Raw genomic sequence first — 15,686 nt, 5'->3', positions numbered from 1 at the left:
GCTTGAGACTGAAATAGTCGCTTCCCAGTTCTCAAGAAACGAGGGTTGAGACTCATATTTCCATTGGACTGCATGTAAAACTGTGTGTGTGTTTTTCAAAACTCAAGACATATTGGACTTGATGTGATGTTGAAGTCACGTCGCCACCTCAGCTGCTGATGCAGATGTTGGCACCAACATGGAAACAGGAAACCGTTTCATTCACATGACGCAGACTTAATCAGCGTGAGTTTCACGGATAGAGTGAGAATGAAAACATCACGAGGCGCTTCTGGTTGAATCACATGACCTTCCTCAGCAGATTTTTAATGCGAATTCTCCTCCGCGCTGGCTGGAATGACGATCAGCTGAAAGCTGGAAACACAGGATGTGATGTTTCTCACCGCGGATCCAGCGTCGTCGTGAGGAAGAGAACACGTCTGAACCACCGCTGGTGCTGAGATCAGACCACACCATATTTTTGCTGGCGTATCAAATTAGTATCTCACAGAGTTTCAACTTTCACCTCAACAGCGGTTAATGAACGGTTATTTTATACACTTTTTTTTTTTTTTTTTTTTTACACAGTCCTAATAGTTGACAAGTTAAATATTTACCACACCAGAACTGATGAACAAGAGTCAGTGAGGGTCTGAATGTCAGGTTCCAGTACTTTTTTGTAATTTAAATGTCAGGGCTGAAAGACTTTGATGGCTTGGGATCATTCTGAATGATGTGATAGGATCCATGTGAGTTGAGCACAGTCCGTGCTGTGATTTCAGTAAAATTTCAATTCATTATTAATCTCTGTTAATCTTGGTTTTGATTGATATGATTGATTGCTTAGTCACCCGTATAATATGATGCAACCTTAGTCTAGTGCTCACGTTGCTGCTAGCCTGGCCTAGCGTAGCTAACCAGCTGCTCCTTGGGTTGCTCTGCCGTTTCCTGCCGACGTCTACCTGTTTGGACTCTGTTGTCCCTGGAGGCTGCTGTAGCTGCCGCTCGTTTAACTTGTCCTCCACTTCTTTGTCCCACTTGATAATGGCAACAGCTGAGTCCCTCTTTGTTTTTACCATAGTGGTGACATCTGTGCGTCAGAGAGCATTCTGTCACCCTACGGGTCACACATCACGTCACCTGTAGGTTGTAAGAATTGTCCCTCAAGAGGAGAAGTGGCCTAAAAGAGCGGCGTGCTAGGCTCCCTGTCCCTGGATGTCTGAGACAGCTCATTGGATAATTCGCACTACACGGGATAAACACGCCAGTTCACTGGTCCAAATATTTATATTTTGTGGTCACAACGAAATCTCGTCAAAGTCTGGCTGTATTCCTGTAGTCTGACCCGGCATGAGTGGTCCACTGCTGACGCTTCGTGGCCTTATTCAGTAATGAACGATGAAAACCTGCCAGTACGCAGGCCAGGTGTTGCTTTTATTCATGTCCTAAAACCTCTGATCTGTTGACGTGTTACCGCTGTGCTCAGGTGGAGGAGGGCTGGTGGGAGGGCGTTCTTAACGGCAAAAGTGGAATGTTTCCTTCCAATTTCACCAAAGAGATCCTGCTAGATTCAGACACGCCCCCTGGAGACACTCCCACCTCGCAGGAGGAGCCTCGCAGCAGCCGAACCAGTGAGTCTCAGCCGCTCCCATCATATATTGACTGACTAAAAAGAATGTTTCCTGCTAAGTGTGTGTGTTTGTGTGTGAAGGTAAGAATAGCCCAGGCAGTGAAAGTGACGGAGGGGACAGTCGCTCAGAAACGGGGTCGGGAGAAATCCAGCCCAAGAAGGTAATCAGTCATTTACACCACAGCTCAGTGCAATATTACACTTGGCTGGGCGGCTGGAGGCTGATCAGAATCAGTTATCTCGTCAAATGATCCCCTGTGTGATTGATTAGACACGGACCCTGTTAGCGGTTCACAGTGTAGCGAAGGTGTCCTTGCTGCCTCCTGATGGATAAAGTTGTCATTTTCTTGCTTTTCCTACAAAAATCCGATGTAAAAACAAATGTTGCAGCGTTTCCTGGCTGTCTCAGGGTGCCTCCCCTACAGTACCAGCACTACGTCACGCATTCAAAGCCAGTTATCATCCAGGAACCTTCGCAATGTTCGCAAAAAGCTGCACTTTTGTAGCAGAGTACTCTGTGAAGGAGGGAGCCTTTGATAGCACACTGATAGCTGAGAAGATAGAAAGATACTTTAGTCACGGAAGCTTCTCTGAGAATAATACTCTCAGGAACGCCATGATCCCACTCGTTGTGTTTACGTGTTGTACCTCGGCGATGCAGTTGTGGAGCCAATAAATCCAGAATTTAACCAGGAAGTCGAGCAGCGCGCAGACGTAAACCAGGCTTTTCTGGACTCATGACGAGACAAACTTCATCACCTTCTCAGCTTAAGGAGTCGTCCGTTTTTCTTTAATTGTCTTTGCATGCAAGTCTGCTGTCCCACAGTGGCTAATTTGTTTGCTATGTGATGTCAACAAGCTGTAAGGGAGCAGTAGCACCGCCCTGGTTCTTGTGTACCTGGACAAGGACAGTAGTCCAAGACAGTCGCGGACTTCATCAAGCTGCACCGGAGTGTGTAAACCCTCTGATCCATACGGGGTCCAGCACCACACAGCTAAATTCATAATCATTTCATCATGTGACCAGTGGCGTTGTCAGCAGGATGAGTCAAAAAGTTGCTGATTGATTTTAAAGAAATTTGATAGGATGAACCAGAACTGGAACTGATGATGTCATTCTGCCTCGGCGGAGGTGTACGTCCTCCGAGTGTCCGCCCCAACATTTCACCACTTCTCTGTCGTCCACCTGCAGGTCCGAGGGTTTGGCTTCGGTGACATCTTCAAAGACAAGCCCATCAAGCTTCGACCACGCTCTCTGGAAGCAGACTCCGAGGGGGACAAGGTGACACGCACACACACACACACTCACTAAAGCCTAACTTGGGCTGCATTTTCTTGTACGAACCCGAACTGTGTCAGAGAGACCAATGCTTAGTTTTTAATGTCAGACCCAACCTGAACCTTATAACACACACTCACTCACTCACACACACACTCTCATTCACTCACTCACTCACTCACTCACTCACTCACACACACACTCTCATTCACTCACTCACTCACACACACACACTCACTCTCATTCACTCACTCACTCACTCACACACACACTCTCACTCACTCACTCACTCACTCACTCACTCACTCACTCACTCACTCACACACACATACACACACACACACAACTACACACACACTCTCATTCACTCACTCACACACTCACTCACTCACATACACACAAAACACACACACTCTCATTCACTCACTCACACACACTCCTTGCACTTTCCTTACACATTCCTTCCTACTGTAATTATTGTATTGTGAAGGAAGGAAGCCCAGCCTTGGCTCCTCCTCTTCCTCTCTTTCTGTTTAACAGCACAGGAAGTGGTGTAATGTTCTCCCACACAAACACACACGCACACATTCTGTGGGGATTTGCCAAGCAAAGCAGAAGTGAGAGCTCCACAGAGGAGAGAGAGAGAGACAGAGAGACAGAGAGAGAGAAGAGGGGAGGTTATATAGCTTTTCACTGACGTTTACATATTCACACTCCTGCTGCCTGCGCTGATGTAGCAAAGTCTCGCGCGTCTGTCCATCTGCGTGTGTGTGTGTGTGTGTGTGTGTGTGTGAGTGACTGGAACCAGAGGAAAGGCCGGTAGGATCACATCTTGTTTTCTTCCTCCTCTTCCTCTTTTCTTGCTCCAGTTTTTTTTTGTCTCATTAAATAATTTGAATGTTGCCGTGTGTCTCACATTCGCTGTTTCCAGTGAAGTCAGGTGCTGTCGTAAGTTCAGTTCAGCTTCGCACACGACGGAAACGTGTAACGTTTTTTCTAATTTAGGTTGTAAAATACAGAAGACGTGGATCGAAATTGTTCTTTCACCGAGCCAAGAATACTTTGTCTTGGAGGTAAATATGAAAGTTTGTGAATGTGAAATGAAGGCTCGGGTCACAAAATTACGGCTGCCATCGGGGATTTGAGACGCTTTTAAGTTTAATTATCTGCCTTTGAAGCTTCTTTTTAATTATGCTGAACTAACCATTTAATGACAGACCGCACATTTTCTATCCAGAAATCCCCAAATCTATCACAAATCTTCAAAATATCAACTGTTTTTCTGCTGTGGCGGTTTATCTGGGCTTTGTCCCGGAGAGATTTCCATTCAAGAACAGTTCATCCTCCGTCTCTGATGTTAACCCACGGTGTTCCTGGGACGGCCGTCCTGCTGCAGACATGCGAGGCTTGTGTGTTTGTTTTGAAGGATGTTTGGCAGCCTGTCCCGCTGAGCAGGAGGCGTTTGTGTTGCTTTATGGTGCAACTCATCTCTCTGCTCCCTAATGAGACTCTGAAGGAGGTGACAGCAAAGCCTCTCCATCTGGGACGAGGGGGGTGGGGGTGGGGTGGGTGTGCTGACTCATGCAAAGCCACGTCAACTTAATAATTGGATTGGAAAGTCACCAGTATGTGCATGGGTGAAGTCCCAGTGTGAATGCTGGTTATGAATGCTGGAGGGATTTGTTTGTGTGCAAATATCCAACATCATCACCTAGTCAGTCAAGATGACGTTCAGTGGTTAATCTTCAACACTTGGTGTGAAAAGTTATATGAAAGGAATATGTGTCGTCATACAGAAGTGTACTTTGACTTCAAGTACTCATAAATAGATGTCCTGAGCTCTCCAAGATATTTTTTGCCTCCCACATCTCTTCCTTGTGACTCCAGAAGACAGAAAAATGTATGCATGTATATTTAGCTCAAAGCTAATGGGGACTAACGGCTAACAACTACACAACTGTCCAAAAACATCCATTTACAAATTCTTCTTCTAAAAATCCAACAGAATATAACACTTTCAGTTACTGTGAACGAGAGTAGCGCCAAACCGGGAGTGTCATATTTGAATGTTTTTAGCTCAAATCAGCCTGTTTGTGGATATCACCAGATAAACAGAGAGAAGTGATAAATTAAGGAAATAGACTTTTTTTTTTAGGTGAAGTATCTCTTTAATATGAGCTTAAGCTATTTTAAGATTTTGCTCAACAGCCTAAAATCCATGGAGGAGGTTCCACAGGGGAGAACTTGGTCTCTGAGGTCGGGTTTCCTGCCGCTGGTCAGGCTTTGTTGTTCTGCAGGTGGAGATTTGATTTGCAGTGACGCAGCTCTGACACACAGCAGCAGGATGTACAGTAGAGGCAGCGTTGGAGTCAAAGGAGGAACTGAAAGTGGTTATTTCTACATGTGCGATGTTTTATTTTGTCTTGTTTTTAGTTGTTTTCCGGGTCAAATTTGTTTTCTTTCTAAAAATACGGCTATTCTTGTCAGTCAGACCTGCAAAGCATTCCAAAAAGCTCCCCAAGGAAAGTTCCAATTTAGTGCAGCGGTAAAAACAACAACAACAAAGCTTTAATCTGATATGATTTGAAACAGATGATGTCAGGAGGTGATTTTAATTGTGATTTGGAAAAATTTCAGCTCTCAGGGAAGGTTTTGTTCTTCAGGGGTGAAGACGGGTAGAAGGTCGGCAATTTGCCCACAAACAGAGATTTCGATGTTTGACCCTCTACAGTGGTGAACATGGTGATGCGAGCGGGGGAATGTGGAGGAGTTTCTGTGCACAAGAGACTAACAGGAACACCTGAAGTCGCTCTGGTGGCATCGAGGACTCTTAGATCGCTGGAAATCCTCCTGTTATTGGTACTGGGTGTTGTCGTCTCTCTTACTTCTCTTGTTTCGTGTGGACCCGAGGAAGACCAGCTAATGAGGATACAAATCAGAAATGGGTGGCAAACAGACTGTGTTTCATAGTGTTTGGTAAACCTTTGCCTCGAACAAATACCATGAAATTGTTCTATTGTTTTCAGGAAGTGTGTGTGTGTGTGTGTGTGTGTGTGAGAGAGAGAGAGAGAGAGGGCTGACATGGTGCAGTTGGAGTTGGAGGCGAACTTTTTTGTTCTGGCCCAATGAACTCCAAGAAGCTTTTTTATCAACATATTCTGCCTTTAAAGATGGCATCTTTTCCAGGGAGGTCCGGTTAAACCTGACAAAGCAAACGCACTTGTTGCAAACACGTGGCTGCGTGAGACGCTGGACGAGCCTCGCCGGAGTCCTGACTTGTCCCCGACAGACGTTTTATGTGGGAAAACCGGGGTCAAAATGACATCACTCTCTGTTTTTGGCCCTGAAGATTTATCAAACATTTCCAAAAGAATGGCAACAAAAAAAGAAAAGAGCTAAATATTTCACTGCCAGAAACTTCTTTTACAAGTTGTTGTTCTGATTTGGGCTTGTCGCGATCTCAAGTCAATCCAAAATCATGTCATGTGATGTCTCGCTGCTCAAGGCACCACATGCGTCTCATTAAGGGGGGAAGTAGAGAATGGGAAGGGTGTAGTAGAAAGAGGGCCGAAGCTGGCTGTGGTCGCAGCGGGGGTGTTGGTGGTGGGGGGTGAACAGAGAGATGTGTGTGCTAGGGACAGACTGGCCCTATGAGTGTGTGTTTTCCTGTGGAAGAACCTCCCTGGTTCCACAAACACTGTCGAGGGATCCACTCCAGCCAAAAAACAAGGAGCCTCTTTAAGCGTCCGCGCTGCACATTCTCACAAACACATGGAAGCACACACTCACACACACACTGCACGGCTGCTTTGTGTGCTAAATGTGATCCTCTCTAATTAGCTGGAGAAAGTGATCGTTTCAGTTGACTTGTTGCTTCCTCTTTCAGAATTTATTTCTATCTTCAGTCTTTGTTAAAGTGTAGTTTACTGTGGAGGTTGGAGATGTCAGAGTGTGTTTGTGTGTGGGGGGGGGAGCTGGACAAACTCATGAAATCATATTTAAGTACCAAGAGTTAGCTTGTAATGTACTGTAAACGACTCTTAAAATTATGATTGACAGTGAGATTTAGGAGTGTATTGTGTATCAGCTCATCCCTCCCACATGGGATAAGGTGGTGGGGGGTTGAAGGAAAGTTCCCGTAAAGCCTTTTTTTTTCTTTTTTTTTTTAAATAGCAACTTTCTGGTTATTTTGCAGGTTTCCTCCCAAGAGTCCGACAAGACAACAGAGACCCTCTGTGCTGCATTAGAGAGACCACCTGACTGCTAGTTAGCTTAGCACAATGAATGGTAGTGGATGGGAAATGTTAGCATACCTCTGTTGATTGCAGAATACTCTCGTCTCCTAGACAGTCTTTGCCTGCATTGATATATCTAGGGTCGCGTGTAACATCAATGATTAGCGCAGTTTTAATTGAGACATTGTAATTTTAGAATCAGACACAGCCAGAACTACTTTCCTGACTGGGCGCAGTGATTTGACACCGCACCTCAAAATTTCAGCCATCAAAACAAAATGTTATTTGACGACGAGGAGAGGGACTGCTACTACCTTATTTAGCCTGAAAATTATTTATTTGATGATTTAATTCCGCTAGTATGAGATATGCTAACACTTCCCATCCACTACTATTCATTGTGCTAAGCTAGCTAGCAGTTAGCTTGCCTATGTGGGTCTACTCTATTGCAGCACAGAGGAGAGAGGGGTATCTATCCTATCCTGTCTCTGGGAAAGATCGACAATGAGTATATTTTTCAAAACGTTACCATGCTACCTCCACCCCTAAATAAGAGAGTAGAGGTTAAAAAATAATATTTTAATGATACATCCCTCCAAAAGTGTATGCTGCCTTTCAAGTACTCACAAATAGACATATGGAGGCCACAGAGAGGCACGGCTGTGAGCAAGCAGGGGCAGGGTGGTTCAGTTGAATGGCTTGCCTGGTTGTGCTCTGTGCTAACAAGAGCTAGCACCAGACTGTAAGTGTTAGTTTGTTCTTGGCTCAGATCAGAATGTGTGTGGATTACTGAGCATATGTCTGGATAAAGAAGATGTGGATCCTACCAGACGCTGTACTTGAGAGATTACAAGCAGACGTGTCTTTTTTTTGGGGGGGGGGGGGGGTGTTGTGCTGTTTCTTTTTGTTGCTGTAGCTCTTGCCAAAGGAGCTGTCTTTATTAGCTTTAAGCTAAATGTATATGACTCTCTCTGCATTCTGGAATCACAAAGGAGTGACAAAAGAGAGAAAAAAAATCTGTCTTAGTTCAAGTCATCTATTTGTGGGTACTTGCATGAGCGAAGTACCTCTTTAACTGAATTATCAGAGTATTTCTACTTATTGCCGCATGATTGACTGACGGTGTTTTTAAATGAACAGTAAGGTTTCACTTCTTTTTGTGTGTCTCAGGCTGCTGAGGGCAAACCAGCGAGTCCTGAAACCATGAAGACCGACCCGGACGGCAAAGGCAAAGGTGAGGTCCTGCACTTCAGAGTCATGAACCTGACTGAAGGTCCAAACCTTGACCTTGTCGTCGTTTTGACTCTCAGGGCGGGAGCAGTGCAAAGTCCTCTTTCCGTATGAGGCGCAAAATGAGGATGAGCTGTCAATCAAAGAGGGGGAAATCATCAATATCATCACCAAGGTGACCGTGCGGGCGATCAGGTGCACGCTTCGTGTGGCTGGTTCAGTTTTTAACCCCGCCGCTGTGTTGCATCCTGCAGGACTGTGCTGATGCAGGCTGGTGGATGGGGGAGATCGGAGGCAGGCAGGGCGTCTTTCCGGATAACTTTGTCAAGCTGCTAGAAGTTGAGAAAGAGGTAAAATTAGCCGAAGGACAAACATCCAGGAACTTAAGAGCGTGTTTGTAAGGTTTATGTTTGTTTTTCAGAGACCAAAGAAACCGCCTCCACCCAGCGCTCCCTCAGCAAAACACACATCAGGTAACCTCGTCCTCCTCCCCTCTCCTCTTCTTCCTCTCCTCCTCTTCTCCAATGGAGAGGCCGATAAACCTGTAAACTCTGACCTGTAGAGAAAAAGTCTGACGTCAAGAAGGTTCCTCCAGAGCGGCCTGAGTATCTACCACAGAGAGACCAGGATCGAGGTACAGTCCAGACCGCCGCCTGGTCCTGATCCGCCTGCCTCGACCCCTCTCAGCTCCTGCGCTGTCTCTGACACAACTCCTTCACTAACGCAATCAGTATTTCTTTCATTGCTTCGTTAACCCGGCAAACAGGAAAAAACATCGCTTTGAACAAGTTGGTGTGTTTTTGTGAAGTGAAAGAACAAAGCTTTGATTGAAGAGGATGTGTCAGGTCGCTTGTGGGCGCCGCAGTGGTTTTGATCTGGAGACCGGCGCTTCCACGCCCTGCATTTTTATGATGTTCTTTGCTGAACGCGAAGAACTCTAAGAACACAGCCGATGACATCAGAGCAAAGGGAAAGCAGGCAACCCCGGAGAGGTCAGAGAGGGAGGGAAACGTGTATCGTGTGGCCACAAAAGATAACGTGTTCCCACAATTAAAAAATTAAAATTTATATAAAGTTGGCCAAAATCTAAATACGTTTTGTGAACAAAACATGGACAAAAATAGTGTAAAAGTTATAATGAACGAAGGTCAAATTCATCCCCGTCATCTCAACGTCACATATAATATTTTCAAAATAAAATGTGACATCCCATAATGACACTGGGATGCTATCACCAACATGCTAACGGAGCCCTCCGACCTTCCTTCTGATGCTTCTTCTTCATGTCCCTGCAGCGTCTCGCTCACGCCACATTTTTCTGTCTTTCTTCTTTTCTTTTTTTTTTGAACACCCTGCTTCAGCGCGCTTTAGTCCACCTGGGTCGGGTGACACCTGCCGTCTCAGCTCCTGCCTTCATCAACGTCTTCCTCCTGGCTAACTCCCACGTGTGTGTGTGTGTGTGTGTGTGTGTGTGTGAGAGTGTGTGTGTGTGTGTGTGAGAGAGTGTGAGTGTGAAGATGCACATGAAGATGTTCCCCCTGTTGACCTCCATTGTGTGTGATTTGTGTGTGTAGGTGATGAGGTGAAGGTGGGAGACATCCCTAAGCCCTCCCTCCCATCTGTATTCCCCAAGAAACCCCTTCCCCCAAAGACAAGCTCCTCCTCTTCCTCCTCTTCCACCCAACCCCCACGGCGCCCTGAGAGACCGCCCACCCTAGCGTCAGTACACACCAACATTCACACACACTGTCAGAAAGTAGCTGTATCCCTGAGCTAATAGAGGCTAATGTTGTTGTATGGTCTACCTGCTCAGGTGTGAAAGCCCCAAGTCTGAGGGCGGGGCTTCGACACCCGATTCTGCCCCTGACAGGTCACATGACACTGGTGAGTCTCAGTAGCGGCGTCAACCAATGAGAGCAGGTGCCTCAGCAACGGTCCCAGCTCTCTCTCTCTCTCTCTCTTTGACTTCCCGCTGGTGTGACCCTTCACCTGCTGGGACTCACCTGGTTTTTGCTGTGTGTTTGTGCAGATATGGACTTGGATGCTGTGGTCTCGTCCACTGAGAAACTGAGTCATCCTACGGTGTCGCGGCCGAGAGTCACAGATCGACGGCCGCGCTCACAGATCATTACACCTGTGAGTCTGAGAGGCAGAGACAAAATGGACAGTGGACTCGAGACACAGCGCCCTCGAGTGGCCGTAGTGAGAGCTGTTCCCACAATTTAGCTCATTTGTGGCCTCAAGATTCAACCTTCAACATCTTAATTAATCTGTGGCAACTTTATTTATTAAATCATATTGTGAGGACAAGTTACATCTCCCGGCCACAAATTAATTAAATTGATCTTAACTTATATCTTAAGACCTCCAGGTATTTCCTGTCTGGAGGAGTCACTACATGCTCAATGCTTAGAAAAACATATAAAAGTCTTTTTCATCTGGTTGTAGTTTTTTGTTCGATGGGATCTTCTTTCATTTCTTTGCAGCTGTCACTGTCCAGTATTGATCTGGAGTCTCCTGCAGTGCAGGACAGGAAGGAGAAGGAGCGAGGGAAGGAGGAGCAGGAGCTTGCGCCATCCAGACCACTCGACGTTACTGTGAGGAAAGGAGTCCCTGCTGTTCCTGTAAGCTGCACCTCTGTGCCTCACTTGCTGTTTCCAGCAGAGGGCGCCACACTACAGCTTTTCATGAAGTATCTCTGCAGTGTTGCCGCGCCCAGTAGCTTTTCTGTTGGTCCTGGCCAACCGAAACTCTGGTTTCTGCTAAATGCAGACGGAGATCGTCAGTTCTGACAATAACAACTTAACTGTAGTGATGCTGAGGTTCAGGGAGGCTGCATGAACTGATAACAGGAAATATAAGTCTACAGCTTAGCTGTCAGTCATACTTCATGGTCTAAACATTGACTTATTTATTTTGTCTCCTCAGGGATCCGAGAGTAAAGCACCGCTGCCCATCAAGCCCTCAGTCCTCACCGCGCCAAACAGCTCCAGCCATCGCCCCACCTCCCCATCTTCCACCTCGGGTCTAAGCCCCTCCCCTGAACTCCGGCATTCACCTCTGACTCCGCCCACACTGGAGGAACTCAGGAACCAGCTGCGAGACCTGAGGGCTTCCATAGAGCTGCTGAAGAGCCAGCACAGGTTCCCCACACACACACATGCATGTACACTACATACGTGTGTCGTCATGCATGACTGTCAGTCATAACACTGACGTGTGTGTTTCAGGCAGGAGATGAAGCAGTTGGCCAGCGCGCTGGATGAAGAGAAGAAGATCCGTATCGGTTTACAGGTGAGGACACACAGATGCACACACGGCATCCTAATCACTCTGACTTCTCAAATAATGTACCTGCAGTTGAGCTAAATTAGCTAAAATTGCTAACACAAACACAGTTCTATAAAAATCAACTTTACTCCAGAGTTGTGTCCGCCACCTTTGTTTACGTCGACCCAACTGCTCAGAGAGCCGTCACGTAGATTAACAGGCACTGACCAACACTGACGTCACATCCAAGTGCAGACAGGAAGCAGACAGGTTTTAAAGGTCCACGACATCCTGAGAGAACATTTTACTCGCTGGCAAACACAACCGGTCAGCCATTTGGAAGTTCTAACAAACAATTTTTTTTTCTTTAAAGTAATGAGTAAAGCATAAAGAGCAATACATTTGCTGGTTCCAGCGTCCTAGAGGAGAGAATTTGCTGCTTTCCGTCGTTAAATATAAATATATTGTTGGTATTTGGGATTCTAAGACTTTTGTTCCAAAAGAGTTGAAGAACGCAAGCTAGCTGTAGCTTTAGCTAACTGTAGCTTAAGCTAACTGTGTCAAATGGAACAAACGTTTGTTTTTGTTGTGTGTATTTACAGATGGAAGTAGAGCACATAAAGAAGGTCCTGTCTAAATGAAAGTGAACGCGTCCTCACCATCTAACAACACCGTTGGGGCCCGGCGTTGGAACACATTTTCACCGTCGGCCTGTTCACTTCAGCCAAATCGACGTTTGTGCCAAATGATCATCACGATCAACATCAGCAGCACCATGGAATCAGCCACCATGTCCCCCCCCCCCCCCCCCCGACATCGCCTTATCCTCTGTTTACTTCACTATATTATTTTTCTGTCAAAGAGGCTTCTCTGTTACGTTTACCGCTATGTCGTAGGAGCTTGCTGGTACTGTCGCGGCGTGTTGCCACGGCAACGGCACGAGGAGACAGAGCTGTGGCGGCTGTCGTGGAGACCTCACTGGTACTTTTTTTTTTTTTTTTTTTTTTTTTTTGCTTCTGAGTGCGAAGGAAACTCGGGACTGGACAAACTCCGTGCTGTTCCGTGTCCACTCTGCGGCCTTCGCCTCTGATATGTGTGTGCTCGTATGTGTGTGACTTTCCATTCATGTGAGGACCAGTTTGATTTGAAGAAGAGGCACCTTTTTTTTTTTTTTGGTAAAATGAGGCTGTTTTGGCTAATCTGGGTTCAGGGTTTGAGTGATTAGAGCTTTAAAGCACATCGTAAACATCAGGGTAATAGCCTAGCATGTGCTCAATGTTTCTTCGGTACACTGCAGGCGGGTGATTTAGAAGCATCGGCCGTACAACAGCACTGGCGCGCAGGTCGTCATCACCCTTATTTTATTAGTATCTTACATTTTTCATCTGCAGAACATCAGGATTCCCTCTGTCTTTCTCTCTCTCTCTGTCTCTCTCTCTCGGTTCTTCTATTGAAAGGAATGCACTTTTGAAAACTACACTTGAGGGGAGTTATTTGAGAACTCTGATACCAAACTCATCTGTTAAAAATAACAGAAATTAAAAATCACCTCAGCTCAGCATGCAGACCGGATAACGGTTGATACGGACGGTCCAGCTCAGTCTGGAGGCAACACAGTCCACCTGCCAAAACATCTAAAACTCACAATTAACACATTTGATGACAAACCGGTTCCCGGTTCGGTTGGATTTTATTGCCTTTGAATGATTTCAGGTTAGCTGTTCCTTCCATGTCCAGTCATGGTGCTAAAGCTAGTGGCTTTTTATTTATTGTCCCTACATACGGAAGCCAAGAGTGGCCAAAGAGACAGAAAACATATTTCGTGTCCACATGATAAGAATTGTTCCCACAATTGAGATCCAACACGTTCCCACGCTTTGTTTAATTACTTGCCACAAAATATAATTTGTCCGCTTTGATTAATTCGTGGGAGCAACTTACTTCATGGCCGAGAAGAAATTTTATGGCCACGAGATACAACTCACTCCCACAATCTGATCAATTCCAGGGTGTGGAGGGTAACTTGTTCTTATAATTTAAGTAATTTGTGGCCACAGGATTATGTTTCTCCCACAGTTTGATTAATTTTAGCCGCAAGATAACTAGTTCCCATGCTATGATTAATTAGTGGCCACAAAATATCGTGCAGGAGCTATTTATATCTCGTGGCCACAAATTGATCTAATCGTGATAACAAGTTATGTGTTCTTACTGTGAATTAATCAAAAACACTTTTTTTAACAAATTATAATTTATGGGCATGAATTAATCAAATTTAGGGAAAAATTATATCTTGTTGCCGCAAATTGTATCTTGTGTGCACAAATTGAACAAACCATGGTTACAATTTTTCAAGAGAACAAATTAATGTGGGAATAACGTAACTGGAGGCACTAAGATGTTTGGTTTTTTTCTCTTTCTCTATGGCAACTCTGGGGCTCCGTACATATATAAACATCTTGATCTTTTCATGTATTTCCTCCTGGTGATATTTGAATGCAAATTTCAAATTCATTTCATTTATTATTAACAATATTGCCTTCTTTTATGCACTTTTTTGCACCACCTCACCCTGGAGAATCCATGAAGGAGCTTCGCTGGTTGCATGACACCCTCAAAACTCCCACCGAGTCCACGTGTACTCGATGTTTCTGGTGCTGTTAGCGAGCAGGTTAAAGGAATGTAGGCAGGGAGAGGTCCTCACCGGTGAAAGAGTGTGTGTGTGTGTGTGTGTGTGTGTGTGTGTGTGTGTGTGTGTCTGGTAGCATTCGGCTGTTTGCTTCCCTTCCTTCTACAGTATGTGCACAGAATCTATGGCAACCCATCACTGTGGCCTTCCTGTTTTTGACTCCAAGTCTTTTTTTTTTCTTTTTCTTTCTTTCATATGACAATGAGAATACTGCTACAACCGAGGCTACAAAACGTTTTCTTGACTTGGTCCTTTCTCTCCAGGATAGTGATAAATATATATTCTTTTATATTTCAGTGTAATAAAGATGCTATTATGTACTGTATGTGTTTGAATATTTTGTTAAGAACAACAACCCCACCTTGATTTTCAGCTGGCACGACGTACGTGACTGTTTTCTGGGTGTTTCTCATATTTTGGGGACGTAAACCAGTTGCTTAAGTTTTGATTCCCCTTTTTTCTCTTCTTTTTTTTTTTTGGACAAGATTCAAGTCTCCACGGTCTTCGAGAGCAAAATAAGAAGTGAAACTCCTGATTCTGTCGCAACGGATATTGAAACCACAACATTTTACATAACTTGAACCTGGAGAAAGTCCCTAAACATGACCAAAAACTCACGACAACTTTTTCAAACATACTTTTGCTTATTTCATTCACCACAAGCCATCTGTAGTATGTTCCTGATTATGGAGAACACAAACCAGTCATTGAACGGGGCTTGGGGATTGGACTTGTGGACTGACATGATCATTTGATGCACCAAGTGTTTGCAGGCTTTGTTCAGCAAGTCAATCTTCACAAATGAACACCACTCTGAGATTTTTGAAGCATCAGTGCGATGGTTAGCAGTACAAAGTGATAGTTAGCAGTACAAAGCTAACGGTACAAAGCTAATTGTATAAAGCTAACGATATGCTGTCAGTAGTCACACCATGGACGCATGACTTTGGCGACACCCCAGTTATGTTTTGCGCTTCTCTATGTTCAGTGTGATGAACCTCTGTTGTCGTTCTGTTTAGCCACTTGTTAGTATACAGCATTTTTGAGAAACATAAAAACCGTTGATTTTAAGACGCATATTTTACGCGAAAAACACGTAAGTTCATGTGAACTACAAACATTATTTCAGGTCTTTAACAAAAATCACATTCTGGTTGAAGTGAGTAAACCAAAAGTTCATTCATGCTAGCTTAATTATGGGCTAAGCGAATGATTAGCGTCCTGTAATACGGACTCTTGGCAGCAGGGGGCATTGTTGTTTCTGCTAAAGCAAAATTGGCATTGCTACTCGGAAGTGAAATGGAGGAGAGGAAGATCTCTACGATATTATTGGTGGTCTGGAAGTGCAATCAGTGAGACTCAACAGCGCCCCCC

The 15,686-nt window shown here is 45.0% G+C and overlaps 1 protein-coding gene across 7 annotated transcripts in view; it reads left to right on the top strand.

Annotated features, from left to right (window-relative positions):
• sh3kbp1 (SH3-domain kinase binding protein 1) overlaps positions 1–15,047 on the top strand; it is a 42,440-nt gene extending 27,393 nt beyond the window's left edge. For 2 of the 7 annotated variants that reach the window (XM_086192256.1, XM_086192257.1), the window contains exons 8-22: positions 1,466–1,610; positions 1,691–1,770; positions 2,802–2,891; positions 8,294–8,357; positions 8,434–8,528; positions 8,608–8,703; positions 8,775–8,826; positions 8,916–8,987; positions 9,928–10,072; positions 10,167–10,237; positions 10,383–10,489; positions 10,840–10,977; positions 11,282–11,496; positions 11,584–11,647; positions 12,226–15,023. In XM_086192256.1, coding sequence (XP_086048382.1) covers positions 1,466–1,610; positions 1,691–1,770; positions 2,802–2,891; positions 8,294–8,357; positions 8,434–8,528; positions 8,608–8,703; positions 8,775–8,826; positions 8,916–8,987; positions 9,928–10,072; positions 10,167–10,237; positions 10,383–10,489; positions 10,840–10,977; positions 11,282–11,496; positions 11,584–11,647; positions 12,226–12,264 — 1,473 coding nt within the window. In that variant the 3' untranslated portion in view covers positions 12,265–15,023. Of the gene's footprint in view, positions 1–1,465; positions 1,611–1,690; positions 1,771–2,801; positions 2,892–8,293; positions 8,358–8,433; positions 8,529–8,607; positions 8,704–8,774; positions 8,827–8,915; positions 8,988–9,927; positions 10,073–10,166; positions 10,238–10,382; positions 10,490–10,839; positions 10,978–11,281; positions 11,497–11,583; positions 11,648–12,225 lie in introns of all 7 variants that reach the window. The other 5 variants (XM_086192255.1, XM_086192254.1, XM_086192253.1 and 2 more) reach the window with 4 other exon arrangements.
• The last annotated feature ends 639 nt before the right edge of the window (positions 15,048–15,686 follow it).

Source organism: Aulostomus chinensis, chromosome 21 (assembly GCF_037954235.1).
Source record: "Aulostomus chinensis isolate RoL2024-O1b breed Wild chromosome 21, RoL_Achi_v1.0, whole genome shotgun sequence".
NCBI lineage: Eukaryota > Metazoa > Chordata > Actinopteri > Syngnathiformes > Aulostomidae > Aulostomus > Aulostomus chinensis.
This window is presented reverse-complemented; position numbering and strand designations above follow the sequence as displayed.